This window comes from Trachypithecus francoisi, unplaced genomic scaffold, assembly GCF_009764315.1.
Source record: "Trachypithecus francoisi isolate TF-2019V2 unplaced genomic scaffold, Tfra_2.0 Lachesis_group20, whole genome shotgun sequence".
Lineage (NCBI taxonomy): Eukaryota > Metazoa > Chordata > Mammalia > Primates > Cercopithecidae > Trachypithecus > Trachypithecus francoisi.
The window spans coordinates 68,642,725-68,669,832 of NW_022681466.1; the positions used below are offsets into that span (position 1 = coordinate 68,642,725).

General features: G+C 52.2%; 1 protein-coding gene across 3 annotated transcripts in view; it reads left to right on the plus strand.

Moving 5' to 3' along the window:
* The window catches only part of ITGAE (integrin subunit alpha E), an 85,331-nt gene that overhangs the window by 44,302 nt on the left and 13,921 nt on the right, over window positions 1-27,108 (plus strand). For 2 of the 3 annotated variants that reach the window (XM_033185068.1, XM_033185069.1), the window contains exons 14-26: window positions 212-352; window positions 1,637-1,861; window positions 2,982-3,112; window positions 5,119-5,249; window positions 7,110-7,273; window positions 9,449-9,577; window positions 14,388-14,461; window positions 19,854-19,986; window positions 21,461-21,559; window positions 22,379-22,458; window positions 24,555-24,632; window positions 26,556-26,619; window positions 26,698-26,805. In XM_033185068.1, the coding sequence (XP_033040959.1) occupies window positions 212-352; window positions 1,637-1,861; window positions 2,982-3,112; window positions 5,119-5,249; window positions 7,110-7,273; window positions 9,449-9,577; window positions 14,388-14,461; window positions 19,854-19,986; window positions 21,461-21,559; window positions 22,379-22,458; window positions 24,555-24,632; window positions 26,556-26,619; window positions 26,698-26,805 (1,557 nt within the window). Of the gene's footprint in view, window positions 1-211; window positions 353-1,636; window positions 1,862-2,981; window positions 3,113-5,118; window positions 5,250-7,109; window positions 7,274-9,448; window positions 9,578-14,387; window positions 14,462-19,853; window positions 19,987-21,460; window positions 21,560-22,378; window positions 22,459-24,554; window positions 24,633-26,555; window positions 26,806-27,108 lie in introns of all 3 variants that reach the window. The other variant, XM_033185067.1, reaches the window with a different exon arrangement.

Sequence of the window (27,108 nt, forward strand, 5' to 3'; positions counted from 1 at the left end):
GTTGTGCCTCGGCTCAGCATGTCTAATTGCTAGGCAGTTTCCTCTGCTGTGGGGCCTGGGCTGCTCCTCCGCTCTCCTGGTACTCTCAGTGAGCAAACTGATATGTAATGACCCAAACTGGGTGGTCCAGGAAGCACGTGGGCAGGGTGTAGCCTTGCTGAGGGGTGGAGGAGCAGGGCTCCTGGTGAGCTGAGTTCCTCCCGGGCTGTAGATGGGGTCCTATTTTGGCTCTGAGCTGTGCCCTGTGGACATTGACATGGATGGAACCACGGACTTCTTGCTGGTGGCTGCTCCATTTTACCATGTTCATGGAGAAGAAGGCAGAGTCTACGTGTACCGTCTCAGTGAGCAGGTGGGAGAGTCTCCATCTTCATGAGCTTGATGAGGCTGTGGCACTCAGCCTGGCACAGAGGTGATGGAGGCTGGGAGTGCCCTGGCTCTGCCTGGCACCAGTGGGCAGTGATGGGGAGGTGCTCAGGCTGGATGGCGGCTGGGCAGGGCAGCAGCATCACTCTCTGTACCCACTTTCTGACCGTAGGGCAGTCGTTGATGATAATATCTCTAATATCTTTTTTCGTTGTTGTTGTTGTTTTTGAGACAGAGTTTCGCTCTTGTTGCCCAGGCTGGAATGCAATGGCATAATCTCGGCTCACCACAACCTCTGCCTCTGGGGTTCAAGCAATTCTCCTGCCTCAGCCTCCCGAGTAGCTGGGATTACAGGCATGCACCACCACGTCTGGCTGGCTAATTTTGTATTTTTAGTAGAAACAGGGTTTCTCCATGTTGGTCAGGCTAGTCTTGAACTCTCGACCTCAGGTGATCCACCCACCTTGGCCTCCCAAAGTGTTGGGATTATAGGCATGAGCCACTGCGCCCAGCATTTTTTTTTTTTTTTCCTGAGATTGAGTCTCACCCTGTTGTCCAGGCTGGAGTGCAATGGTGCAATCTCAGCTCACTGCAACCTCCACCTCCTGGGTTCAAGTGATTCTCCTGCCTCAGCCTCCCAAGTAGCTGGGAATACAGGCACCCACCACCACATCCAGCTAATTTTTGTATTTTTAGTAGAGATAGGGTTTTGCCATGTTAGCCAGGCTGGTCTCGAACTCCTGACCTCAGGTGATTCACCTACCTTGGCCTCCCAAAGTGATGGGATTACAGACCTGAGTCACTACGTCCAGCCGATAACATTTCTTACAGCTGCATGGGTGGCAAAGCCCATTTAGTCCAGGATCTCATTTGTTTCTCACAGCAACTATGGGAGGTAGCTGCCACTCTTATCTTACGGATGAGGAAGCTGGGGCTCGGTGAGCCTCAGTGATGCTGAGACCTGCTCAAGTGTACCTATCATGTATGTGGCAGAGCCACGAGTGAAACCCAGGCCTCCCATTTGCAGCAATGCACCCCTGCCCATGGAAGTAGAAGGGGGCAGACTCTGAGTCCTGAACTTCAAGGTGGGAGGACCCCAGCTTTCCCCTCGTGCTGTGTGATCTTGGGAAGGTCCCTGGCCTTTTCTGGGGCTCAGGCTCCCTGCTGGAGAATCAGAATCCACCAGCCCAGTGAGCGTGCATACTGGGTGGCAATGGAGTGGGCACCTAGCGCCCCTTCTTGGGGGCTGAGCTGTTTGCTTGCTTTATAGGATGGTTCCTTCTCCTTGGCACGCATACTGAGTGGGCACCCCGGGTTCGCCAGTGCCCACTTTGGCTTTGCCATGGCGGCTATGGGGGATATCAGTCAGGATAAGTTCACAGATGTGGCCATCGGGGCCCCCCTGGAAGGTTTCGGGGCAGGTGATGGCGCCAGCTTCGGCAGTGTGTATATCTACAATGGACACTGGGACGGCCTCTCCGCCAGCCCCTCGCAGGTGACCCATGGGGCCCTCTCCTTCCTCTCCTCTGGGGCTCTGACCTCTCCCAGATATGATGACCAAGCCCCAAGTCGACTTCAGTCCTAAGTGCTGGGCAGGTCTCAGGGGGTTGGGAGTGTCCAGTGAAAGAAAGAAGTAATCCTCAGGCTGGTGGGAGGTTCCAGACCAGGGCCTCACCTCAGCCCCTTCAGGGTGAGGGGAGGTTGTGGCGGTACCTGTCTCCTTCCCTGGCCTATACCCTCTCCTTCCACCCACCTGCGTCGGGTCCCTGCTTCCTCTCTTTCTGTCCCTCGCTCCTCTCTCCCATTCAGCCACCTCTCTGCCTTATCTCTCATTCCCCAGGACTCCCTCGCCAGCCTCTCACACTGCACGTGTTACGAGCACTTTCACCCACCTGCAGCTCCTCCTGAGAACCTCCACCTGGATTGCCCCTAGGCATCTCACTCCCGTGTGGCCCACCTGAGAGCACCTGCTCCCCCAGACCTGATGCTCCTCTGAGTCCTCATCCCCCTCCACCCCCCACACCAGAAACCTCAGATGGTCCCCAGCACGCTCACACCCTGCACAGCCCGTCAGTCCCCACGTCCTCGTGATTCTAGCTGTCTCCCAAGTCCAGCCCCTTCTCTCCATCCCCATCGCTGCAGTCCCAGTTCAGGCCTTGCCATCCCCTCTCCCAGCCCACCCAGCTTCCTCCTCCCCTCCATCTTCCACCCCGTATCTTCAGTGCCATTTCTAAAGTATTATCCTGATTATGTCAAAAAAACAGAACCTTTGTTGACACCCCCACCCCCAAGCCCCGCATCAAGCCTCCTTGTACCCCAATCCCCTGCAGTCTACCCCATCCCTGGCCCTGGCTGCTTCTCAGAGGGCCCTGCTCCTTCCCCATGCCTCACTCTTTCCCTTACTCTCCCCTGTCAAGTCCCACCTGCCCTTTGAGGCTCCATCCAAATGCCACTTCCTCTGGGAAAGCTTGCCCCCTCTTTCCTGGCTCTCTAGACTGGGGGCTCCCTGGGGCTGGATGGCGCCTGCAATGCTGATTGGTATAGAACATGAAAGAACTCCCTGCTCCGTTTCCCTCCCTTCCCTCACCCCATGCCTTGTGTTTCTGCCTCCACAGCGGATCAGAGCCTCCACGGTGGCCCCAGGACTCCAGTACTTTGGCATGTCCGTGGCTGGTGGGTTTGATATCAGTGGCGACGGCCTTGCCGACATCACCGTGGGCACTCTGGGCCAGGCGGTTGTGTTCTGGTAGGGCTCTGTCCTGCTTTCTGGGGTCCCAGGCCCAGCCTCACCCATTTGTCCTGCTCTAAATAGCTCGATGCAGACATTAGGCACCGAGGGAGGGAGCCAGCACTGTGGCTGCGGGCACAGGCTCTGGAGTCTGCTCGTCTGGGTTTGAACCTCAGCTCTCAGCCCTCTCAGTGTGTGCTTGGGCAGGTTATTTAATTCTAAGACCTTACATAGGAATTATAAGAGCACCTGCCTCCCAGAGCTAAGAGGATCATGCAAGTGAATATATGCAAAGTCTTTAGCACAGTGCTCAGCGATGGCTGTGATTATTTGGAATTGTGGAGTTTTTTTTGTTTGTTTTGTTTTAGTTTTCTTGAGAGGGAGTCTTGCTGTGTTGCCCAGGCTGAAGTGCAGTGGTATAATCTCGGCTTGCTGCAACCTTTGCCTCCCGGGTTCAAGCAATTCTCTGCCTCAGCCTCCCGAGTAGCTGGGATTATAGGCATCTGCCACCACACCTGGCTAATTTTTGTATTTTTAGTAGAGACGGGGTTTCACCATGTTGGCCAGGCTGGTCTTGAACTCCTGACTTCATGATCCACCCGCCTCTGCCTCCCAAAGTGCTGGATTTACAGGCAGGAGCCACTGCACCTGGCCAAGAATTGCAGAGTTTTTGTGCCCCATCCCTCAGTAAATGATCAAGTCCTATGGCTGTAAATGAGCTCATGGAGTACCCGTCTGTCCCGTCCTCTCCACCAAGCCGCAGACTTGCTCTCTACACAGCACCTCTCTGGGCTGCCGCTCACGGTCATCCCGAAGTGAACACGTCTAAACACAAAGCTCTTGTTTCCCCCCACCCTTCGTTCCCCCAAATCTGTCCTGCCCTTCGGCTTTCTGTCTCAGCAAATGGCACCATCATCCACCCAGAAATTCAGGATGAAAACCTAGGCGTCATCCTTGATGCCCCTTTTTCCTTCCTCTCCACAACATCAACACGTCTTAGTTGACTCTGCCTCCAAACCGCCTCCCAGCACAGGCACTGTCTTCACTTCCTGGACACTGCCACGACAGCCTTCCTGCTTCCAGCCCCTGCACTCCATTCTCCACACAGCGGAAGCCTGATCCCTTCACTCTGCTGCCTGAAACCCCTCCACGGCTCCTATTTAGAGTAAAATCCCAATTCCTTACCATGGCTTTACAGGGTTCTTTGTGGCCTGGCCCGCCCCGCCCCTCCATTCCCGTCTCCTCGCATCCTCTGTCTCACTAATTAGGCTCCAGGCACGCTGACCTTTGTGCTCCTCAAACAAACCAAAAGCGTTCCTGCCACAGGCCCTTGGCACTGGCTGTGCTTTCTTCCTGGAGTGCCCTTCCCCAGATCTTTCTTGTTACCAAATCTCAACTGAAATGCCTCCGCATCAGCCACGCCATCTCTGATCACCCAGTCTCAGTAGCCCTCAGTCCTTATAACAGTTTTGTTTTGTTTTTTTTTTTTTTGAGACGGAGTCTCACTCTGTTGCCCAGGCTGGAGTGCCATGGCATGATCTCGGCTCACTGCAACTTCTGCCTCCCAGGTTCAAGCGATTCTCCTGCCTCACCTTCCTGAGTAGCTGGGATTACAGGTGCCCGCCACCACGCCCAGTTCATTTTTGAATTTTTAGTAGAGACAGGGTTTCGCCATGTTGGCCAGGCTGGTCTCAAACTCCTGACCTCAGGTGATCCGTCCGCCTCAGCCTCCCAAAGTGCTGGGATGACAGGCATGAGCCACCGTGCTCGGCCAACAGTATTTTAATTTTTATCATAGCCTTGCCAATACATAGTATTTCCTTGTTTCCCTCATTTATTTGCTTGTTGTCTGCTTTCCCACGAAAGCAGAAACTCGTCTCTTTCCCTTGTACCCTGAGACTCAGGGCAGCACCTGGATGTGGGCATGTTTGATAGAGACCCACTGAATGCATGAACCAATCAGCCAGGCCCTGACCCAGAAGCCGGGCAGTCACTTCTCCCATCCTCTTTGCTGTCTTGTTTAGCTCCCGGCCTGTGGTTCGCCTGAAGGTCTCCATGGCCTTCACCCCCAGCGCACTGCCCATCGGCTTCAACAGCGTCGTGAATGTCCGTTTATGTTTTGAAATCAGCTCTGTGACCACAGTCTCTGTGTCAGGTAAAACGTGGTCCAGCTGACTCCTGCCTGGCGTAATGGTCCTTCCTTTTTGGCTTCTGTAAGGGGAAGGGAAAGAGTACTGGGGTGGGGGGGTGTGGGGGGTGTTGGTTTGAGGTCCTGGTGCTTGAAATCCCTCGATTAGAGCTTAGCTCCTTTGTTTCCAGGTTCTGTTAAATGCAAACTGCCTTAAGAAAGGGTGGTCTGGCCGGGCGCGGTGGCTCAAGCCTGTAATCCCAGCACTTTGGGAGGCCGAGACGGGCGGATCACTAGGTCAGGAGATCGAGACCATCCTGGCTAATACGGTGAAACCCCGTCTCTACTAAAAAAATACAAAAAACTAGCCGGGCACGGTGGCGGGCTCCTGTAGTCCCAGCTACTCCGGAGGCTGAGGCAGGAGAATGGCAGGAACCCGGGAGGTGGAGCTTGCAGTGAGCTGAGATCTGGCCACTGCACTCCAGCCTGGGCGACAGAGCGAGACTCCGTCTCAAAAAAAAAAAAAAAAAAAAAAAGGGGTGGTCTGAGGTTATGTCCACACTCGGACGGGGTTTAGAGCTGACACTGTTGGGAAGAGGGACATTGGAGCCCTTCCTCAGGGTTGAAGGGTTGAGTTTCTGAAAAGAGGACTCAGAAAAAGGCAGCCAGTTCTCCATGCCCACGTGTGTGCGTGTGTGCAGGGGCTCCTGAGACGCACCCTCCTCTTTCTCTCTGACTTGTGACTTCTCCCCTTTCCTCCTCACTGTGTGCCTCTGGCCCAGGTGGGATGGGATCACCTGTTGGAGGTCCGGTTTCTCTTTCCTTACCTGAAACTCATTAGGAGACTGTTTCCAGAAAGGAGGTGGCGGGTATGGCTTTCACAGCCCAGTTTTTACGGTCTACCCAAGCTTCCCCCAGAACGATTCCTCAGCAACAGTCCCTGAGGTTTAATCTCCCAGGAGCAATCTCTGAGATGGTCTCGGCCTCCCACCGGGCGGAGAGCAGTCTCCCGGGGTGAGGTGGCTTTCCCAGAGCAGAGGGCTATTATCCCAGCTGGGGGTTGAAAATAACAGACCTGCCCCCTCCAGGACAAAGAGCTCGCTGGGCTGTGCCATGCTGGGCAAGGGTCTTTCCTTAGCTGAGCCAGTTCTGTTCTGAACAGTAAGAGAGGCGGCCCCAGAATCGCCACGGTGCTTCCAGCTCTGCCGTCCTGGGGTTTTCCTCCATAGTTTCCCTCTTTCCCTCTCCATTCTCTTCGTTGTCTGTCTTCCTCCTTATTTTCTTTTTTTTTGAGATGGAGTCTTGCTCTGTGGCCCGGGCGGGAGTGCAGTGGCCGGATCTCAGCTCACTGCAAGCTCCACCTCCCGGGTTCACGCCATTCTCCTGCCTCAGCCTCCCGAGTAGCTGGGACTACAGGCGCCCGCCACCTCGCCCGGCTAGTTTTTTTTTTTTGTATTTTTTAGTAGAGACGGGGTTTCACCATGTTAGCCAGGATGGTCTCGATCTCCTGACCTCGTGATCCGCCCGCCTCGGCCTCCCAAAGTGCTGGGATGACAGGCTTGAGCCACCGCGCCAGGCCCTCCTCCTTATTTTCTTGTCAATCTCGACCCACTTCCCGAGCCCTCCTTCCCTAAGGAAGGCTGACTCAGTCCTGGGAATGTGCTGCTCCAGGTTTGGGGCTGGAGCACTCAGAGGCCCTGGTCAGGTGTCAGCAGACAGTGAGAAAATATCTTTGAAAAAGCGGCGCAGGAGTCCAGCCCCAGGGAAGTGCCTGCATGGGGGACACTGTTCACGAGGGGCTACAAGGATCCTCAGGCAGGCTGGGGGCTTTCTGTCTGCGGCAGGCTCATCCCCACCTCACCGGGAAGGGCTGGTCTTCATTCCCAGGTCTCCGCGGGGCATTTCTCAACTTCACGCTGGACGTAGATGTGGGGAAGGAGAGGAAAAGGCTGCAGTGTTCAGATGAGAGAAGCTGTCTGGGCTGCCTGAGGGAGTGGAGCAGCGGGTCCCGTCTTTGTGAGAACCTCCTGCTCATGCCCACAGAGGGAGAGGTAAGTGGGGGTTTGGATGGGAGTCCGGAGGGGTCTGTGTCGTTGAGAAAGGATTTGAGGTAATGCAGTGAAGGGCACATACCCATCCCTACAAATGAGGTGGTTGAAATAATCATACCAGGCCAGGCGCGGTGGCTCACGCCTGTCATCCCAGCACTTTGGGAGGCCGAAGCGGGCAGATCACTTGAGGTAGGGAGTTCCAGACCAGCCCAGCCAACACGGTGAAACCCAGTCTCCACTAAAAACACAAAAATTAGCCGGGCGTGGTGGTGCGTGCCTGTAATCCCAGCTACTTGGGAGGCTGAGGCAGGAGAATCACTTGAATCCGGGAGGTGGAGGTTGCAGTGAGCCAAAAATCATGCCACTGCACTCTAGCCTGGGCAACAAGAGCAAAACTCCATCTCAAAATAATAATAATAAATCAAGAACCACATAATGGCATGGAAGATGGAGATGCTGTCATTGCTGACGTTTTTCTTGGTAATAACTGAAGAATGCCAAGTGTTCTCGGCATCCATTATCCGACCTCACCTGATAATAACTAGGACGGAGGGCCTGAATGTCAACTGGCATCAGAAAAAGTGAACAACTAAAAGGAAGAAACAAAAAGATAGAAATGACCATCTAAGAAGGTTTACTCCTGGCAAAGGTGCCTGGAGACATGGAAAAAAAAAAAATAGCATGTCGGGATTCAAACCCTGACAAGATCTAGAACTTTGGATCTATCTGGATCATGTATTCCAATAAACAAATGCATGAATTATTCTTCTGAATACACATTTACCCCCAAAGTGATTATTAACTGGATTAAGAAAGTTTCTAGCAAATCTACAGCCTTCCTTAAATAAAGGCTTAGTCACATTCTCTACGAGAGAATCATGCTTACTTATTCCCATGGGCTCAAGGCTCTTATGGTGGCAGAAAGGCTGATTTAAACAAAGACAGTGGCAAATGGTAGGCTAAACAATCTCCTTATCTTCTCTCTTACCTCTCTAATATGTCCTCCATGTTGCTTTGAGAAAGATTTTGGTCGGCTGGGCGCAGTGGTCCACGCCTCTAATCCCAGCACTTTGGGAGGCTGAGGTGCACGGATCACCTGAAGTCAGGAGTTTGAGACCAGCCTGACCAATGTGGTAAAACCCTGTGTCTACTAAAAAAAAAAAATACAAAAATTAGCCAGGTATGGTGGCATGTACCTGTAGTCCCAGCTACTTGGGAGACTGATGCAGGGGAACCTTGAACCTAAGAGGCAGAGGCTGCAGTGAGCTGAGATCAAGCCACTGCACTCCAGCCTGGGTGAAAGAGCAAGATTCTGTCTTAAAAAAAAAAAAAAAAAAGGAGAAAGATCTTGATAAACACAAGTGTAGCTGTGACTCTTCCCTTCTGTCTGAGCCAGTTCTTTACCCCTTTGTGACTGGGGTGAGAACCATTGGAGCTATGAGACACAAAACCATAGTAGAACAAAGGAGATTTTCCCAAAGCACTTGGCAGCTTGCTTGAAGGACATGTCCTTTCAGCCTGGCTTATTTGGAAGATGCTTAGGACCTCTGACTCACCACTTTTATTGTTTATTTCTTCTTATGACAACATCAAAGTAGAAAGTATTCTTGCCAGGCGCGGTGGCTCACATTTGGAATCCCAGTGCTTTGGGAGGCAGAGGTGGGTGGATTTATTGAGCCCAGGTGGTTGAGGCTGCAGTGAGCCATGATGATGCTACTGCACTCCAGACTGGGTGACAGAGTGAGTGAGACCTTATCTAAAAGAAAAAGAAAAAAAGAAAAAAAAAAAAAAAAAAGGATGGACGGGCATGGTGGCTCACGCCTGTAATCCCAGCACTATGGGAGGCTGAGGCTGGCAGATCACCTGAGGTCAGGAGTTCGAGACCAGCCTGGCCAACATGGTGAAACCCCGTCTCTACTAAAAATACAAAAATTATCTGAGTGTGGTGGCGGGTGCCTGTAATCCCAGCTACTCGAGAGGCTGAGACAGGAGAATCGCTTGAACCTGGGAGGCGGAGGTTGCAGTGAGCCAAGATCGCGCCACTGCACTCCAGCCTGGGTGACACAGCAAGACTCCGTCTCAAAAAAAAAAAAAAAAAAAAAGAAAAAAAGCATTCTTGTTGTCATCTTCTCCCCCACATCGAACTCTAACCCTGCCTTTCATGTGACCCCACAGCTCCATGAGGAGGACTGCTTCTCCAATGCCAGTGTCAAGGTCAGCTACCAGCTCCAGAACCCTGAGGGACAGACAGACCATCCCCAGGCCATCCTGGACCACTACGCTGAGACCTTTGCCATCTTCCAGGTGACTACCCACAGCCAGTCCCCAGCCCTCTTCAGAGCCCATCCCACAGAAACCACCTGCTCCCCTAACTTCCCACAGAAACCACCTGTTCCCCTAACTTCCAAGAATGTTGGAGTTGGGAGGGAATGTCTTCAGACAGCATTTGGGCCCCTCACTGCACACATGGTGAAACCGACTCCCTGCAGTGGTGTTAATGTGTACCCATGAGTGAGGACTCATGGGCAATGCAGGTCTCCGTCTGCCCCAGTGCTTGTTCCTTTATGTTGACAAAAGTGCTTGACATATGTATGCATGTGTATATGTATATGCATATACATATATATATATATATATATATATTTTTTTTTTTTGAAACGGAGTCTCGCTCTGTCACCCAGGCTGGAGTGCAGTGGCATGATCTCAGCTCACTGCAAGCTCCGTCTCTTGGGTTCACGCCATTCTCCTGCCTCAGCCTCCCGAGTAGCTGGGACTACAGGTGCCCGCCACCATGCCCGGCTAATTTTTTTGTATTTTCAGTAGAGATGGGGTTTCACCGTGTTAGCCAGGATGGTCTCGATCTGCTGACCTCGTGATCTGCCCGCCTCGGCCTCCCAAAGTGCTGGGATTACGGGCGTGAGCCACCACGCCCGGCCACTGCTTGCTACATATTTAATAAAGCACGTGCATCCCAGGGACTTCACTTGGCAAGCGGCTCTGATGGCGCTGTGGTGGGGGTCCCTTGTGGGAGCTAGATCAGAGCTGTCCTGTCTTGCACTGCAGAGAGGATGCCCTTTGGTGCACCTGCCTGTTCACGCCCTGCTGGGGCCTTCAGCCTGAATGGCCCCACCAAACCTGTACCCTGGCCTCTCCTCCTGGTGCCCGTCAGTGCGGCTTAGGTGGGTAGTGTCATAAGAAACTTTTGTCGGCCAGGCACCCTGGCTGAAACCTGTAATCCCAGCACTTTGGGAAGCTGAGGCGAGTGGATCACCTGAGGTCAGGAGTTCGAGACCAGCCTGACCAACATGGTGAAACCCTGTCTCTACTAAAAATACAAAAATTGGCTGGGTGTTGTGGCAGGCACCTGTAATCCCAGCTACTAGGGAGGCTGAGGCAGGAAAATCATTTGAACCCAGGAGGCAGAGGTTGCAGTGAGCCAAGACCCTGCCATTGCACTCCAGCCTAGGCAACAGAGTAAGACTCCATCTCAAAAAAATAAATAAAAATTTTAAAAATGCAAAGATTAGTCCAGTGTGGTGGTGCATGCCTGTAGTCCCAGCTACTCAGGAGGCAGAGGCAGGAGAATTGCTTGAATCTGGGAGGCAGTGGTTGTCGTGAGCCAAGGTCGTGCCACTGCACTCTAGCCAGGGTGACAGAGCAACACTCCGTCTCAAAAAACAAAACACAAAACAAAACAAACAAAAAAACCTTCAATATATATTTCCTAAATACTAAGGTATTGTCTTAACATAGTACAATAATCAAAACCAGGAAATTCACATTGATAAAATACTATTATCTAATCTACAAACTTTATTCAAATCTTGCCAGTTGTCCTATTAATATCCTTTATAGCAAAAGAAAAAAAAAGGTTCTGGTCCAGGATCATTCATAGCGTTCTATAGTTATTTATCTTTAGTCTCCTTTAATCTGGAAGAGTTTCTCAGTCTTTCCTTGTCTTTTACTGACATTAACATTTTTGAGGCCAGGCGCGGTGGCTCAAGCCTGTAATCCCAGCACTTTGGGAGGCCGAGACGGGCGGATCACGAGGTCAGGAGATCGAGACCATCCTGGCTAACATGGTGAAATCCCGTCTCTACTAAAAAATACAAAAAACTAGCCGGGCGCGGTGGCCGGCGCCTGTAGTCCCAGCTACTCGGGAGGCTGAGGCAGCAGAATGGCGTAAACCCGGGAGGCGGAGCTTGCAGTGAGCTGAGATCTGGCCACTGCACTCCAGCCCGGGCGACAGAGCAAGACTCCGTCTCAAAAAAAAAAAAAAAACATTTTTGAAGGATACAAGCCAGTCCTTTTGTAGAATGTTCCTCAATTTGATGTTTCTTCATAATTAGATTCAGGTTATGCATTCTTGTTTTGTTTTGTTTTGTTTTTGAGACAGAGTTCTGCTGTTGTTGCCCAGGCTGGAGTGCAGTGGTGTGATCTCAGCTCACTGCAACCTCCGCCTCCCAGGTTCAAGCAATTCTCCTGCCTCGGCCTCCCAAGTAGCTGGGACTACCGGCGTGTGTCACCACGCTCGGCTAATTTTTGTAAGTTTAGTAGAGATGGAGCTTCCCCATGTTGGCCAGGCTGGTCTCGAACTCCTGATCTCAAGTGATCCACCCGCCTTGGCCTCCCAAAGTGCTGGGATTACAGACGTGAGCCACCGCGCTTGGCCCACAGTACAGCCTTGCTGATACATAGTATTTCCCTGTTTCTCTCATGAATTTGCTTGTTGTCTGCTTTCCCACAAAAGCAGAAACTTGTCTCTGCTTTCTCTTTGGAATATCACAGAAGGAAAGTGTGTTCTTCTCCGTACACCATCTCAGGAGGCACCCACTGTGGGTGTGTCCTATGCCTAGTGCTGTTTGCCTGTGGCATCAATAAGCATATCTCATTTTATGGTGACATGCCTTGAGATTGTATCCTGCTTAACATCTCTTCATGTGTCTTTCCTTAACCAGCGTTGATTATTATGCTATGGCAAAGAGATTTTTTTTTTTTGAGACGGAGTCTCACTCAGTCGCCCAGGCTGGAGTGCAGTGGCCGGATCTCAGCTCACTGCAAGCTCTGCCTCCCGGGTTCATGCCATTCTCCTGCCTCAGCCTCCTGAGTAGCTGGGACTACAGGCGCCGCCACCTCACCCGGCTAATGTTTTTTGTATTTTAGTAGAGGCGGGGTTTCACCGTGTTAGCCAGGATGGTCTCGATCTCCTGACCTCGTGATCCGCCCGTCTCGGCCTCCCAAAGTGCTGGGATGACAGGCGTGAGCCACCGCGCCCGGGCTGGCAAAGAGATTTTTAAAAATTTATTCCCTGTATAAAACGGGTGAGGAAAAATTATGTGGTGTTAGGCACACCGATGTTACCAGAGAATGCGTTCTAGCTGGGAGTTTAGCTGGCTTAACCCCATTCTCTTTCGCTGGGGCTGGGTGGAAGAGATCGGGCTACTCAGCTATATTAAAAATTGAACAAAATCCCTGCATGAGACTGTTGACCCACTTAGAGAGAGCTCCACGCTGTGACCTCTGCAAATGGCATCCCCCTTCCGCAGGAAGTAGAAAGTTTCCTTTCAAGCTCTGGGCTCTCATTCCCACCCTAGGCCATGGGAACAGACTGCAGAAAGCTGCTGAGGTGGCTGCCGGGAGAGAAGTGCGAAGTGCAGGGGCTGTCCAGCCGAGGAACTGGCTGCCTTCCTTCATAATACAAAAACAGACCCAGCTACGTTAGAATACTGGAATTTTTAAAAACACACACTGGAGCTTTTCAACCTCCATGGGGCCTTTTGAAATGTGGCTTTCAGACCAGGCGCAGTGGCTCAAGCCTGTAATCCCAGCACTTTGGGAGGCCAAGACGAGCGGATCACAAGGTCAGGCGATTGAGACCATCCTGGCTAACACGGTGAAACCCCATCTCTACTAAAAAATACAAAAAACTAGCCGGGCGAGGTGGCGGGCGCCTGTAGTCCCAGCTACTCGGGAGGCTGTGGCAGGAGAATGGCGTGAACCCGGGAGGCAGAGCTTGCAGTGAGCCGAGATCGCGCCATTGCACTCCAGCCTGGGTGACAGAGCAAGTCTCCATCTCAAAAAAAAAAAAAATGAAATGTGGCTTTCAGAATTAGTTGGTTATGCGTAGGCAAGATTGCAAGGGAAATAGTTAGCTTACAGAGATGACTAGCCAGGCTGGGCACGGTGGCTCACGCCTGTGATCCCAACACTTTGGAAGGCCGAGGCAGGTGGATCACCTGAGGTCAAGAGTTTGAGACCAACCTGGTGGTGGGTGGACTTGAACCTTGGTGGACTTGAGCCTGGGTCTCTTGACATCCTGGACAATGCTATATTCAGAACCCAGTATTCTTCACAGCGGGGATGTCCTCTACCTCAGTTAGAGGTCACCTCTTTCCTGGCCCACCTCTTGGCCGCATTAATTAATTAATCAAATATTTCTGGACCACCAAACATGGCGAAACCCTTTCTCTAATGAAAATACAAAATTAGCCACGCGTGGTGGCACATGCCTGTGATCCCAGCTACTTGGGAGGCTGAGGCAGGGGAATTGCTTGAATCCGGGAGGCGGAGGTTGCAGTGAGCCGAGATCACGCCACTGCACTCCAGCCTGGACAACAGAGCGAGACTCCGTCTGAAAACAAACAAACAAAAACCAGATGACTAGCCATGAGGAAGAGAGCCTCCAAGGCCTGGACCTTGACAATATTTGGCTAGGTATCCCCATTCCTGCCTACACCTGAAAAGACTAAGGAAGTTTCTCTTTGCATAGAAGAGAAACTCCCTAAATGTGCAAAGGCGTGAGTTGTGTGTTGCTGCTTAATTCGCATGATGTCAATGGAATGGGCACAGCTAACATTCCGTGAAGGTCACCCCAGTTTTCACCTTGGCCAGAGGACTGGGTCACAGTGTGCCCATGTTATAGGACAGATCCAGGAATGTCACAGTCCCTGTTCTTCGGGGACACTCCCAGCCTGCACCCTCACCTCCCTGGAACTGCACTTCTCAGGGGAAGCAGGAGGCACAGCCCTAAGCATACTAAGGAGAAGAGCCAGAGGCAGGGCTGCTGGGGAAGGCAGGGCCTGGGCTGATCGGGACTCTCTCTGTCTGGTTACAGCTGCCCTATGAGAAGGCCTGCAAGAATAAGCTGTTTTGTGTCGCAGAATTACAGTTGGCCACCACCGTCTCTCAGTGAGTTGGATGCAGCTGTCAGTTTCCTCAATGAACCTCCTCCCGAACGCTTGCCTGGGGAATCCTCATCAGGATGCCCGGCACACCCCTTCCCCCTCTCCCCGAGGCCCACAAACGGCTTCTGCACTTATTATGTCATGATGTCCTCAGCTACCCGAGGAGGGAGGCAAGACAGAGCTCTGTCTTCCCACTTTCTAGAATAGGAAGCATACTCAGTCTCCAAGGGCCCTGCCTAGGCCATTGGGTGGACTTGAACCTGGGTCTCTTGACATCCTGGACAATGCTATATTCAGAACCCAGTGTTCTTCACAGCAAGGATAACCTCTAACTCAGAGGTCACCTCTTTCCTGGCCCACCTCTTGGCCAAATCAATTAATCCATCAAATATTTCTGGACCACCCACTTTGTGCCAAGCACTCTAGGTGCTGGGGATACCTCTGTGGACAACACAGACAAAAATCCCTGCCCTCCTGGTGCTCTCAGGGGGAGAAGATGGTAAGCAGGTAACTTCTATGTGGATGAGATGAACGTTGAAGAAACAGGGAAGGTGGGAGGGAGTGCTGGGTGGGGGCTGATGCTGAAGTTTTCAATGGGGTGGTCAGGGAGGGTGACACTTTGGCACACACTGGAGGAAGTAGGGGAACGAGCTGTGTGGGTGGGTGTCTGAGGGAAGAGCAGCTGCAGATACCCTGGGTTGAGAGCCTGCCTGGTGGGTAGGAGGCAGGACGAGGACCTAGTACTAGGCTGCAGTGGAGAGGGGCGGGGGATGAGGGAAGAGCAGCTGCAGGTACCCTGGGTTGGCAGCCTGCCTGGTGAGTGGGGGGCAGGGTGAGGACCTAGTGGCTGCAGTGGAGTGAGGCGGGGGAGTCATGACGGAGGGGGAGGGAGGGGAAGAGGCAATGGGGCTTCTTAAGCCCTCAGAAGGGCTTTTGCTGTGAGGTGGGAAGTCAGAGGAGTGACACGCTCATGCAGCTGGGCAGGATCCTTCTTGCTGCCAAGCTGAGAAGAGACTGTAGGAGCAAAGGTGGACGTGGGGACTGCACCTGCTCCCTTTGTAACCACTCAGGTGAGAGGCGATGGGGGCTGAGACCCAGGTCCCAGCCATGACGGGGGTAACGGTTTGAAGTAACAAACCATAGCATGTGCTGACAGTGTGGAGGCAGAGGGAGGAAAGAGGCCTACAGCCCAAGCATGCGGCACGGCACTGTCCAGCACACCGGCCGCACGTCACTGTTTTCATGTACATGAGTTACACTGAAACACAATGAAACATTTTGTCCCTCAGTCACATAGCCACACTTCAAAGACTCAGAGGCCGCCTGTGGCTGGTGGTGTTGGGCAGCCCAGATGCCGCCTGTCTCCATTGCTGCAGACGTTTTATTGGACCACACTGAATGCCAGAAGGACGGTGTCGCCAAGCACATGCGTTTGGGTTTGGACATGCAGTGGTCTCAAAATGCCCTCCCAGACCAGGTGCGGCGGCTCACGCCTGTCATCCCAGCACTTTGGGAGGCTGAGGTGGGCGGATCACAAGGACAGGCGTTTGAGATCAGCCTGGCCAACATGGTGAAACCCTGTCTCTACTAAACATACAAAAGCTAGCTGGGCGTTGTGGTGCGTGCCTGTAATCCCATCTACTGGGGAGGCTGAGGCAGGAGAATCGCTCAAACTCGGGAGGCGGAGGGTGCAGTGAGCTGAGATCGCGCCACTGCACTCCAGCCTGGGCGACAGAGCAAGACTCCGATCGGGGGAAAAACAAAACAAGCCGTCCCTGGAGCTAGTGCTGTGTGTGTATTGTGATTCTGATGGCCAGCTGGCCGGAGTTGCCATATGGGAAGAACACGGTTCCCCAAGTCCTGGTCAGCCCTTTCATAGACATTTGCAGGACCAACTGAAGACTTTCAAATGCTCTGGAATCCGGCCTAACAAGCAGGCGCCGCTGTTTCCAGCAGGGAATTAATTACAGTCAAGAACCAACCTCCCAGCCAGCTGCTTGGGTAGTACAGATACAGCACGCACGGCTTGCCCTACATCGCCCCCTAGTGTACACAGCAGGCAAACGCTTCTCTTTCAAAAACACTAGGCCGGGCGCGGTGGCTCACGCCTGTAATCCCAGCACTTTGGGAAGCCAAGGCGGGTGATTCACGAGGTCAGGAGTTCGAGACCATCCTGGCTAAAACGGCGAAACGCCCCTCTCTACTAAAAATACAAAGAATGAGCCAGGTGTGGTGGCGGGCGCCTGTAGTCCCAGCTACTTGGGAGGCTGAGGCAGGAGAATGGCGTGAACCTGGGAGGCGGAGCTTGCAGTGAGCTGAGATCGAGCCACTGCACTCCAGCCTGGGCGGCAGAGCCAGACTCCATCTGCAAAAGCAAAACAAAACAACACTAGTGAGCGTGGTTGTCAGCGTCCAGCTGTCTCAGTGGTTTTTGACCTTTCTGAGGACATGGATCCCCTAAAGAATCTCAGGAAGACTACACACCACTCTAGGTAGAAGATCACATGTGCATACATAAATGTTGGCATCCAGGCCCTCTGAGACGGTCCCTAGGCCTCAGATTAGGCAACGCTGTTAAATATTCTGACAACGCTGATGTCTCACGCCTGGGCTCTAGGATGGTGCGTCCAGCTGACATGTCAGCATCTCTGCTTTGTTATCCTATATGCCCCTCTTATCATGTCCCAGACTGGATGCATCTTCTTCCATCCTTGGGTCTTCCTCCCGTGTTACGTCCCTCAGTCAATGGCACCACTCAGCCACCTGAGCTAGAAACTCAGAACTTGCCCTTGACTCCTCCGTCCCCACTCCCTGCCTCTTTTTTGTTTTGTTTGCTTTACTGCCTCTGACTTCTTTCCTTCTCCACTACTCTTGTCTTTTTCTTTCTTTTTTTGAGACAGGGTCTCACTCTGTCACCCAGGCAGCAGTGCAGTGGGCGCAATCTCGGCTCACTGCAACCTCCGCCTCCCGGCTTCAAGTGCTTCTCCTGCCTCAGCCTCCTGCGTAGCTGGGATTACAGGCACCCGCCACCACACTCAGCTAATTTTTGTATTTGTAGTAGAGACGGGGTTAGCTAGGCTGGTCTTGAACTCCTGGCCTCAAGTGTTTCACCTGCTCGCCTCCCAAAGTGCTGAGATTACAGGCGTGAGCCACCGTGTCCAGCCATCCACTACTGTTTCCTTATTTCAGGCATGTATCATCTCTCGGGTGGAGACAGCAGGCTCTGTCTTTGCTTCCTGTCTCTCCCTCCAACCCATCCTTTTCTCAGCTGGGATCAAAACCAAACCAAAACCAAATGATGAGAACAAAACACACATCACATTCCTTCCTAGATCTGCACATTCCATCTTTGGACATTTCCGACGGAAAACAGTTTTCTTGGTATTGCTAATACGTTTTTCTGTAGACCTCAGCTACTGAGAGTGGTTCTGCACTCTGGGTCTCCGTGATACCTCAGCATTCTGGAGGAGGCTTGCACACATCCCCAGGTCCCTCTTTTCCAGGCCACATGGACTCATGTCTTAAACCACAGCCTTTTAATGGGAAGGGTCTAAATGATTTTGTGGGTAGGAAGCTGAGGCCAAGAAAGGGGGTGGGACAGTATGCCTTACGCACACCGGTCTCCAGTGCAAAGCAGGGCCCCATAAATATTGTGGCGTGGAAGACTTTGTGTCAAAGAGTACCTCACCTAGGGTCATAGTGAATTGGTGGTAGAAAGAGGATTTGGGTACAATTCTCTCAACTCTTTGGAGGCTGCTAGACTCCAGGCATTTAATTAGCCTTTTTTTTTTTTTTAATGAGATGGAGTTTCACTCTTGTTGCCCAGGCTGGAGTGTAATGGTGCACTCACTGCTCAGTGCAACCTCCACCTCCCGGGTTCAAGTGATTCTCCTGCCTCAGCCTCCCGAATAGCTGGGATTACAGGTGCCTGTACCATACCTGGCTCTCTCTCTCTCTCTCTATATATATATATATATATACTTTTTTTTTTTTTTTTTGAGATGTCACCCAGGCTGGAGTATAGTGGTACGATCTCGGTTCACTGCAACCTCCGCCTCCCAGGTTCAAGCAATTCCCTGCCTCAGCCTCCTGAGTAGCTGAGACTACAGGTGCGTGCCACCACACCCGGCTAATTTTTGTACTTTTAGTAGAGACAGGGTTTCACCATCTTGGTCAGGCTGGTTTTGAACTCCTGACCTCATAATCCACCCGCGTTGGCCTCCCGAAAGTGCTGGGATTACAGGCGTGAGCTACTGTCCCCAGCCAGTTTTTGTATTTTTAGTAGAGATGGGGTTTTGCCATGTTGGCCAGGCTGGTCTTGAACTCCTGACCTCAGGTGATCCACCTGCCTCGGCCTCCCAAAGTGCTGGGGTGACAGGTAATTAACCTGTCTTGGCTTCTGTTTCCTCTTCTATGAAATGGAGAGTTGCTATACCATTTCACAGGATCACTATGAGAGTTGAGCATGTGAGACACAGTCCTTGGCACATGGTAAGCACTAAATAAACGGCAGGTATTATCATCGTCTCATGCAGCAACTGAGATGGGCGTGGCAGTCCAGCTGTTTGCTTATGTTGAGAGGAAAAATGTCTAAGCTAAATGTATTCCCTAGGCAACTTAATCTAAAAAGTTAGTTAAGAAGATGCTATTCTGGGTTGTGTGCAGTGGCTTATACCTGTAGTCCTAGCACTGTGGGAGGCCAAGGCAGGTGGATCACCTGAGCCCAGGAGTTCAAGACACGCCTCCACATGGCGAGACACTGTCTCTACAAAAAATACAAAAATTAGCTGGGCATCGGCCGGGCTGGGTGGCTCAGGCCTGTAATCCCGGCACTTTGGGAGGCCAAGGCAGGAGAATCACCTGAGGTCGGGAGTTCGAGACCAGCCCGACCAACATTAGGAGGATCACCTGAGGTCAGGAGTTCGAGACCAGCCCAACCAACATGGAGAAACCTCGTCTCTAATAAATATACCAAATTAGCCAGGCATGATGGCGCATGCCTGTAATCCCAGCTGCTCGGGAGGCTGAGACAGGAGAATTGCTTGAACCTGGGAAGCAGAGGTTGTGGTGAGCCGAGATCGCGCCACTGCACTCCAGCCTGGGCAACAAGAGCGAAACTCCATCTCAAAAAAAAAAAAAAAAAAAAAATTAGCTGGGCATGGTGGTAAACAGCTATAGCCCCAGCTACTCGGGAGGCTGAGGTGGGAGGATCACTTGAGCCCAGGAAGTGGAGGCTGCAGTGAGCCATGATCGTTGTGCTACAGCAGCCACACTCTAGCCTCGGTGACAGAGCAAGACCCTGTCTCAAAAAACAAAAACAAAAACAAAACATGCTATTCTATTGCATCGAAGTTTTTACAATTAAATAGTACCATTTTTATCTGGGCCTTGTGCAGGCAGGAATTGGTGGTGGGCCTCACAAAGGAGCTGACCCTGAACATCAGCCTAACTAACTCCGGGGAAGACTCCTACATGACAAGCATGGCCTTGAATTACCCCAGAAACTTGCAGTTTAAGAGGATGCAAAAGGTAACTGACAGTGGCTGTGGAAACAGGTCCCTCACGCCCCTCCCTCGCTGCATGCCTGCTTTTCTGTGGCGACCCCCTCACTGGCACCCCTGCCTCCAGCCTCCTCCTGGTCCATCCAATAAATGGTTAATAACTAGGTAAATCCCCGCCAGTCTGGCTAACACGCCTCCCGAGGCACCATTCTCCTAGGCTGGGCGCGGTGGCTCACACCTGTAATCCCAGCACTTTGGGAGGCTGAAGCGTATGGATCACTTGAGGTCAGGAGTTCGAGACCAGCCTGGCTAACACAGTGAAACCCTGTTTCTATTAAAAATACAAAAAATTAGCCGGGCGTGGTGGGGGGCACCTATAATCCCGGCTACTTGGGAGACTGAGGCAGGAGAATTGCTTGAACCCGGGAGGTGGAGGTTGCAGTGAGCCGAGATCACGCCACTTCACTCCAGCCTGGGCAAAAGAGTGAAACTCCATCTCAAAAAACAAAAACAAAAACAAAAAAACAATCTCCTAGGCATCTAGAGGGGAACTAGGGATGGACCATCCTTGGGAGAATTAAGAAAACTCACTGCAGCCGGGCACGGTGGCTCACGCCTGTAATCCCAGCACTTTGGGAGGCCAAGACGGGCGGATCACGAGGTCAGGAGATGGAGACCATCCTGGCTAACACGGTGAAACCCCATCTCTACTAAAAAATACAAAAAACTAGCCGGGCGAGGTGGCGGGCGCCTGTAGTCCCAGCTCCTCGGGAGGCTGAGGCAGGAGAACGGCGTGAACCCGGGAGGCGGAGCTTGCAGGGAGCTGAGATCTGGCCAGTGCACTCCAGCTTGGGTGACAGAGGGAGACTCTGTCTCAAAAAAAAAAAAAAATAGCCAGGAGAAGTGGCAGGCGCCTGTAGTCCCAGCTACTCGGGAGGCTGAGGCAGGAGAATGGCATAAACCCAGGAGGCAGAGCTTGCAGTGAGCCGAGATCCAGCCACTGCACTCCAGCCTGGGCGGCAGAGCAAGACTCCGTCTCAAAAAAAAAAAAAAAAGAAAATTCACTGCAGTCATCACCTGCCCCTCGGGGGTTCGGGTGGGGAGCCCTGGTGGCTTCATGGCAGTGCTGGTGTGTGCCGGCCTTCCAGCCAGGCTGTGGGTTACGTTTGCATCAGGCCAAGGCCCAACTCAAACGCCTCATTCCTCAGGAAGACCTTATGGATTCCCCTGAGTTGGAATTCACCTTTCTCCATTGCAGTTCTCTGCAGCTCCCTCACGCAAGCACCCCTTAGGCCTCGTATTTAAATTCCTCGGGGATCTACTGCTGAGCCCGCCTGTCTGTCTTGTGAGGAAGACCGGGACCAAGCGGACTTTATTTCCTCAGCTCCTGGCAGGGTATCTGGCAGGCAGAAAAATTAATGAATGTCTGCTGAATTGGTGTGAGGAAATTGATTTTTTTTTTTTTTCACTCTTTAAGAGAATGTCATCTGCTCTGTTAACAGCCTCCCTCTCCAAACATTCAGTGTGATGACCCTCAGCCGGTTGCTTCTGTCCTGGTCATGACCTGCAGGATTGGTCACCCCGTCCTCAGGAGGTCGTCTGTGAGTCGGTTGGACTGATCCGCTCCTCCCACCACCTGCAGTTGGCATCTTCTGCATCTCAGTCTCATCTGAATCCCTCGGTTCCAGCTTTGCGCTTCCCTTGACTGCAGTCAGTCCGTCCTCAGCAGCGCCTACAGTGGCTGAGTTGGCTCTGAAAGGAGGGGGTGATGGGGACGAGAGCTTTCCAGGACTAGACGTGTGAGCCACCATGCCTGGCCAAGACCAAAAGTTATTAACCCTGAGCTGTCACTGACCATCTCTGCTGTGGGAAATTTCTGAAGTGGCTTCTTCAACTGTAAAAGGAGAAGGAGGCTGCCTGCCCTGCTTACTGCATATTTGTATTTGAGGCTTAAATGAAATAATGGGACCGGGTGCGGTGGCTCACACCTCTAATCCCAGCACTTTGGGAGGCCAAGGTGGGTGGGTCGCTTGAGGTCAGGAGTTTGAGACCAGCCTGGCCAACATGGAGAAACCCTGTCTCTACTAAAAATACAAAATTAGCCAGGCGTGGTGGCGCATGCCTGTAATCCCAGCGACTCAGGAGGCTGAGGCAGGAGAATTGCTTGAACCTGGGAGGCGGAGGTTGCAGTGAGCCAAGATCACGTCACTGCACTCCATCCTGGGTGACAGAGTGAGACTCTGTCTCAAAAAAAAAAAAAAAAAGAGAGAAAGAATGGAAACATGCTGTGTTACCAAAATGTGAGGAATGTGAAAATCTGAGGAATCGTCTCCTAGGTCTGTTCCAGGAGTAGCTAGTGGTCTGAATTGTGAGTGGCATAGAGAGGAATCAAGTGACCGTTTTTTTCTCCTTTAAAATAGGCTCATGTTTCAGTCGTTTGGCAGCTAGAGGAGAATGCCTTTCCAAACAGGACAGCAGACATCACTGTGACCGTCACCAAGTAAGTACTGCCTGGGTCACAGCAGAGTCAGGCTTTGACCCTGGAAGACATCTCCCCACCACATGCACGCTGTGAGAGGAATGGCCCCCTTGCTGCCCAGGAAGAAAGGAAATCCCAGTGAGCCCACAGAAGGCATCTGTGTCCCTGCAGGGACTCAACTTTCTCTTCTTGTCACCAGAGACAATTAAAATGTTCTTTTATTCACACACACAGTAAAACGGTGGTACAGTCTGGTGGAATGAGCCTTGGAGTTCTGGTTCTGGTTCACTCAGCTCTGAAATAGCTTGGGGTAGCTCTGTTATCTGCAAGAGCTCTATGTTTGGGGGTAAGGTGGGGAGCGCTGTTGGGAAGAGTTCTCAAATGGAGGTGATTCTGCCCACCAGAGGCCATGCCCGTTTTCACTGCCATGACTTGGGGAGGGGGGGTGTTCAGTAGCACATCTGGTGGGTAGAGGCCAGGAATACTGCTAAACATCACACAGAGTAGTACAGGACAGCCGGGCGCGGTGGCTCAAGCCTGTCATCCCAGCACTTTGGGAGGCCGAGGTGGGCGGATCACAAGGTCAGGAGATCGAGACCATCCTGGCTAACACAGTAAAACCCCGTCTCTACTAAAAAATACAAAAAACTAGCCGGGCGAGGAGGAGGGCGCCTGTAAGTCCCAGCTACTCGGGAGGCTGAGGCAGGAGAATGGCGGGAACCCGGGAGGCGGAGCTTGCAGCGAGCTGAGATCCGGCCACTGCACTCCAGCTTGGGCGACAGAGCGAGACTCCGTCTCAAAAAAAAAAAAAAAAAAAAAAAAAAAAGAGTAGTACAGGACAGCCCCACAACCAAGAACTGGCCCAAAATATCAATAGCGTGGAGGCTGAGAAGCCCTTTTAAAATCAGCAGTTTTCTAAGTGTGGTCTTCTAGAGACAATTCTGAACTCCAATTGCTTATCTCTGAAAGCCTTTTCTTTTCTTTTCTTTTTTTTTTTTTTTGCGACAGAGTCTCGCTCTGTCTCCCAGGCTGGAGTACAGTGGTGCGATCTCGGCTCACTGCAACCTCTGCCTCCCGGGTTCAAGCAATTCTCTGCCTCAGCTTCCCAAGTTTCTGGGATTACAGGCGCCCACCACCACGCCCAGCTAATTTTTGTAGTTTTAGTAGAGACGGGGTTTCACCATCTTGGCCAAGCTGGTCTTGAACTCCTGACGTTGTGATCCACCAGCTTTGGCCTCCCAAAGTGCTGGGATTACAGGTGTGAGCCACCGTGCCTGGCCTCTGAGAGCCTTTCCTTATCTGACTCCCAGTGACCCTGGGGAGCCAGGTGCAGAAGCTCCTGTTATGCAGTGAGAACACATGGACACAGGGAGGGGAACAACACACACTGGCGCCTGTGGGAGGAGGAGGGAGAGCTTCAGGAAGAATAGCTGATACGTGCTGGGCTTAGTAACTGGGTTCTGGGTTGACAGGTGCAGCAAAGCACCATGGCACACATTCACCTATGTAACAAATCTGCACATCCTGCACATGTACCCTAGAACTTAAAAAAAAAGCCGGGCGCAGTGGCTCACGCCTGTAATCCCAGCACTTTGGGAGGCCGAGGCAGGCAGATCACTTGAGGTCAGGAGTTTGAGACCAGCCTGGCCAACATGGTGAAACCCCATCTCTACTAAAAATACAAAAATTAACTGGGCGTGGTGGCGCATGCCTTTAATCCCAGCTACTGAGGAGGCTGAGGCATGAGAATTGCTTGAACCCGGCAGGGGGGAGGTTGCAGTGAGCTGAGATCGCACTACTGCACTCCAGCCTGGGCAACAGAGCGAGGCCCTTTTTAAGAAGCACTTGCCCATCCTGGCTAACACGGTGAAACCCCGTCTCTACTAAAAAATGGAAAAAATTAGCCGGGCGTGGTAGCGGGCACCTGTGGTCCCAGCTACTCGGGAGGTTGAGGCAGGAGAATGGTGTGAACCCGGGAGGCGGAGCTTGCAGTGAGCCGAGATTGCACCACTGCACTCCAGGCTGGGCAACAGAGCAAGACTCTGTCTCAAAAAAAAAAAAGAAGCACTTGCTATGTACAAAGCAGGTGTGCTGTAAACTAACACTCTTATTCCTAGTTCCAATGAAAGACAGTCTGTGGCCGAGGAGACCCACACCCTTCAATTCAGGCATGGCTTCGTTGCAGTTCTCTCCAAGTAAGTACTCCCGAGGGGCCAGCACCAGTGTGACTCTGTCGCCCAGGGGACAGCTTTGGGCTCTCTCTCTTGTAGATGGAGCTGGTGGTCAGGATGAATGTGGACACTGTCCTTCTGAGAGGAGCCTGCTTAGAACCCAGGCTCTGATATTGATCTCTAGGGTACTAACATTTGGGTCATAGAAACCCCATTGTGGTCATCAAAGGAGGTGTGTTGCCAACTAGTCTTGCTACAAAAGGGAGTTAATATGATGCTGTGGAGGGAAGAAGGCAGCTATGGGACTGGGAAGTAAGGAGGGGATGAGTAAGGCCATTTGAGGGATAATGAGTAAATGAACCAGCCCAACTATACAGAATTCAAATATTCCACTTCACCCCAACTGTGCTACGACCACTTTACATTTTGACATTCAGCTTTTATTCCTTTTTTTTTATTTCTTTTTTTTGAGACAGAGTCTGGCTCTGTCGCCCAGGCTGGAGTGCAGTGGCCAGATCTCAGCTCACTGCAAGCTCCGCCTCCCGGGTTCACGCCATTCTCCTGCCTCAGCCTCCCGAGTAGCTGGGACTACAGGCGCCTGCCACCTCGCCCGGCTAGTTTTTGTATTTTTTTTAGTAGAGACGGGGTTTCACCGTGTTAGCCAGGATGGTCTCGATCTCCTGACCTCGTGATCCGCCCGTCTCGGCCTCCCAAAGTGCTGGGATTACAGGCGTGAGCCACTGCGCCCGGCCTCTTTTTTTTTTCTTTAACTGAGATGAAGCCTCACTCTGTTGCCCAGGCTGGAGCACTTGGTGCGATCTCAGCTCACTGCAACCTCTGCTGCCCAGGTTCAAGCGATTCTCCTGCCTCAGCCTCCCGAGTAGTTGAGACTACAGGTGGACACCACCAGGCCCAACTAATTTTTAAAAAATGTTTAGTAGAGATGGTGATTTCACCATGTTGGCCAGGCTGGTCTTGAACTCCTGGCCTCAGGTGATCTGGCCGCCTCATCCTCCCAAAGTGCTGGGATGACAGGCGTGAGCCACCACACCTGGCCTCATTCCTCGTAAAGGTCTGGTGCCCCCTGTCCTAGTGTATTCAGTTGAAAGTACTCAAGTTCATTCAAAAAGAGAAGGCCGGGCGCGGTGGCTCAGGCCTGTCATCCCAGCACTTTGGGAGGCTGAGGTGGGTGGATCACCTGAGGTCAGGAGTTCGAGAGCAGCCTGGCTAACATGGCAAAACCCTGTCTCTACTAAACATATGAAAATTAGCAGGCCGGGCGCGGTGGCTCAAGCCTGTAATCCCAGCACTTTGGGAGGCCGAGACGGGTGGATCACGAGGTCAGGAGATCGAGACCATCCTGGCTAACACGGTGAAACCCCGTCTCTACTAAAAATACAAAAACTAGCCGGGCGCGGTGGCGGGCGCCTGTAGTCCCAGCTACTCGGGAGGCTGAGGCAGGAGAATGGCGTAAACCCGGGAGGCGGAGCTTGCAGTGAGCTGAGATCTGGCCACTGCACTCCAGTCCGGGCGACAGAGCGAGACTCCGCCTCAAAAAAAAAAATAAAAAAAAAGAAAATTAGCCAGGTGTGGTGGCAGGCGCCTGTAATCTCAGCTACTCGGGGGGCTGAGGCAGGAGAATCACTTGAACCCGGGAGGCAGAGGTTTCAGTGAGCCGAGATTGCACCACTGCACTCCAGCCTGGGCGACAGAGCAAGACTCCGTCTCAAAAAAAAAAAAAAAAAGAAAGGAGGATGGGTGCGGTGGCTCATGCCTGTCATCCCAACACTTTGGCAGGCTGAGGTGGAGGATCACTTGAGCCCGGGAGGTTGAGGCTACACTGAGCCATGACTGTTCCACTGCGCTCTAGCCTGGGCAACAGAGTGAGACTCTGTCTCCAAGGGAGAAAGAGTCCTCAAGGGCTGATGCATGTCCTCTCAATTGCAGACCATCCATAATGTACGTGAACACAGGCCGGGGGCTTTCTCACCACAAGGAATTCCTCTTCCATGTAAGTACTTATTGTTGTAAAGCTATAGGTGCCAAAGCAACACCCGCTTTGATTTCCTGCTCTGGTTTTAACTTGCAGATACATGGGGAAAACCTCTTTGGAGCAGAATACCAGTTGCAAATTTGTGTCCCAACCAAATTACAAGGTCTCCAGATTGTAACAGTGAAGAACCTGACGAGGACTCAGGTATTTAAAGGCAGTTCTTTATCACAATCGCATCTCTTTCCAGAGTGACTATAGAGTCTCAAGTATAAAAAACCAGAGTTCTGGCTGGGTGCGGTGGCTCAAGCCTGTAATCCCAGCACTTTGGGAGGCTGCGGTGGGCGGATCACAAGGTCAGGAGATCGAGACCATCCTGGCTAACACGGTGAAACCCCGTCTCTACTAAAAAGTACAAAAAAACTAGCCGGGCGAGGTGGCGGGCACCTGTAGTCCCAGCTACTCGGGAGGCTGAGGCGGGAGAATGGCCTGAACCCGGGAGGCGGAGCT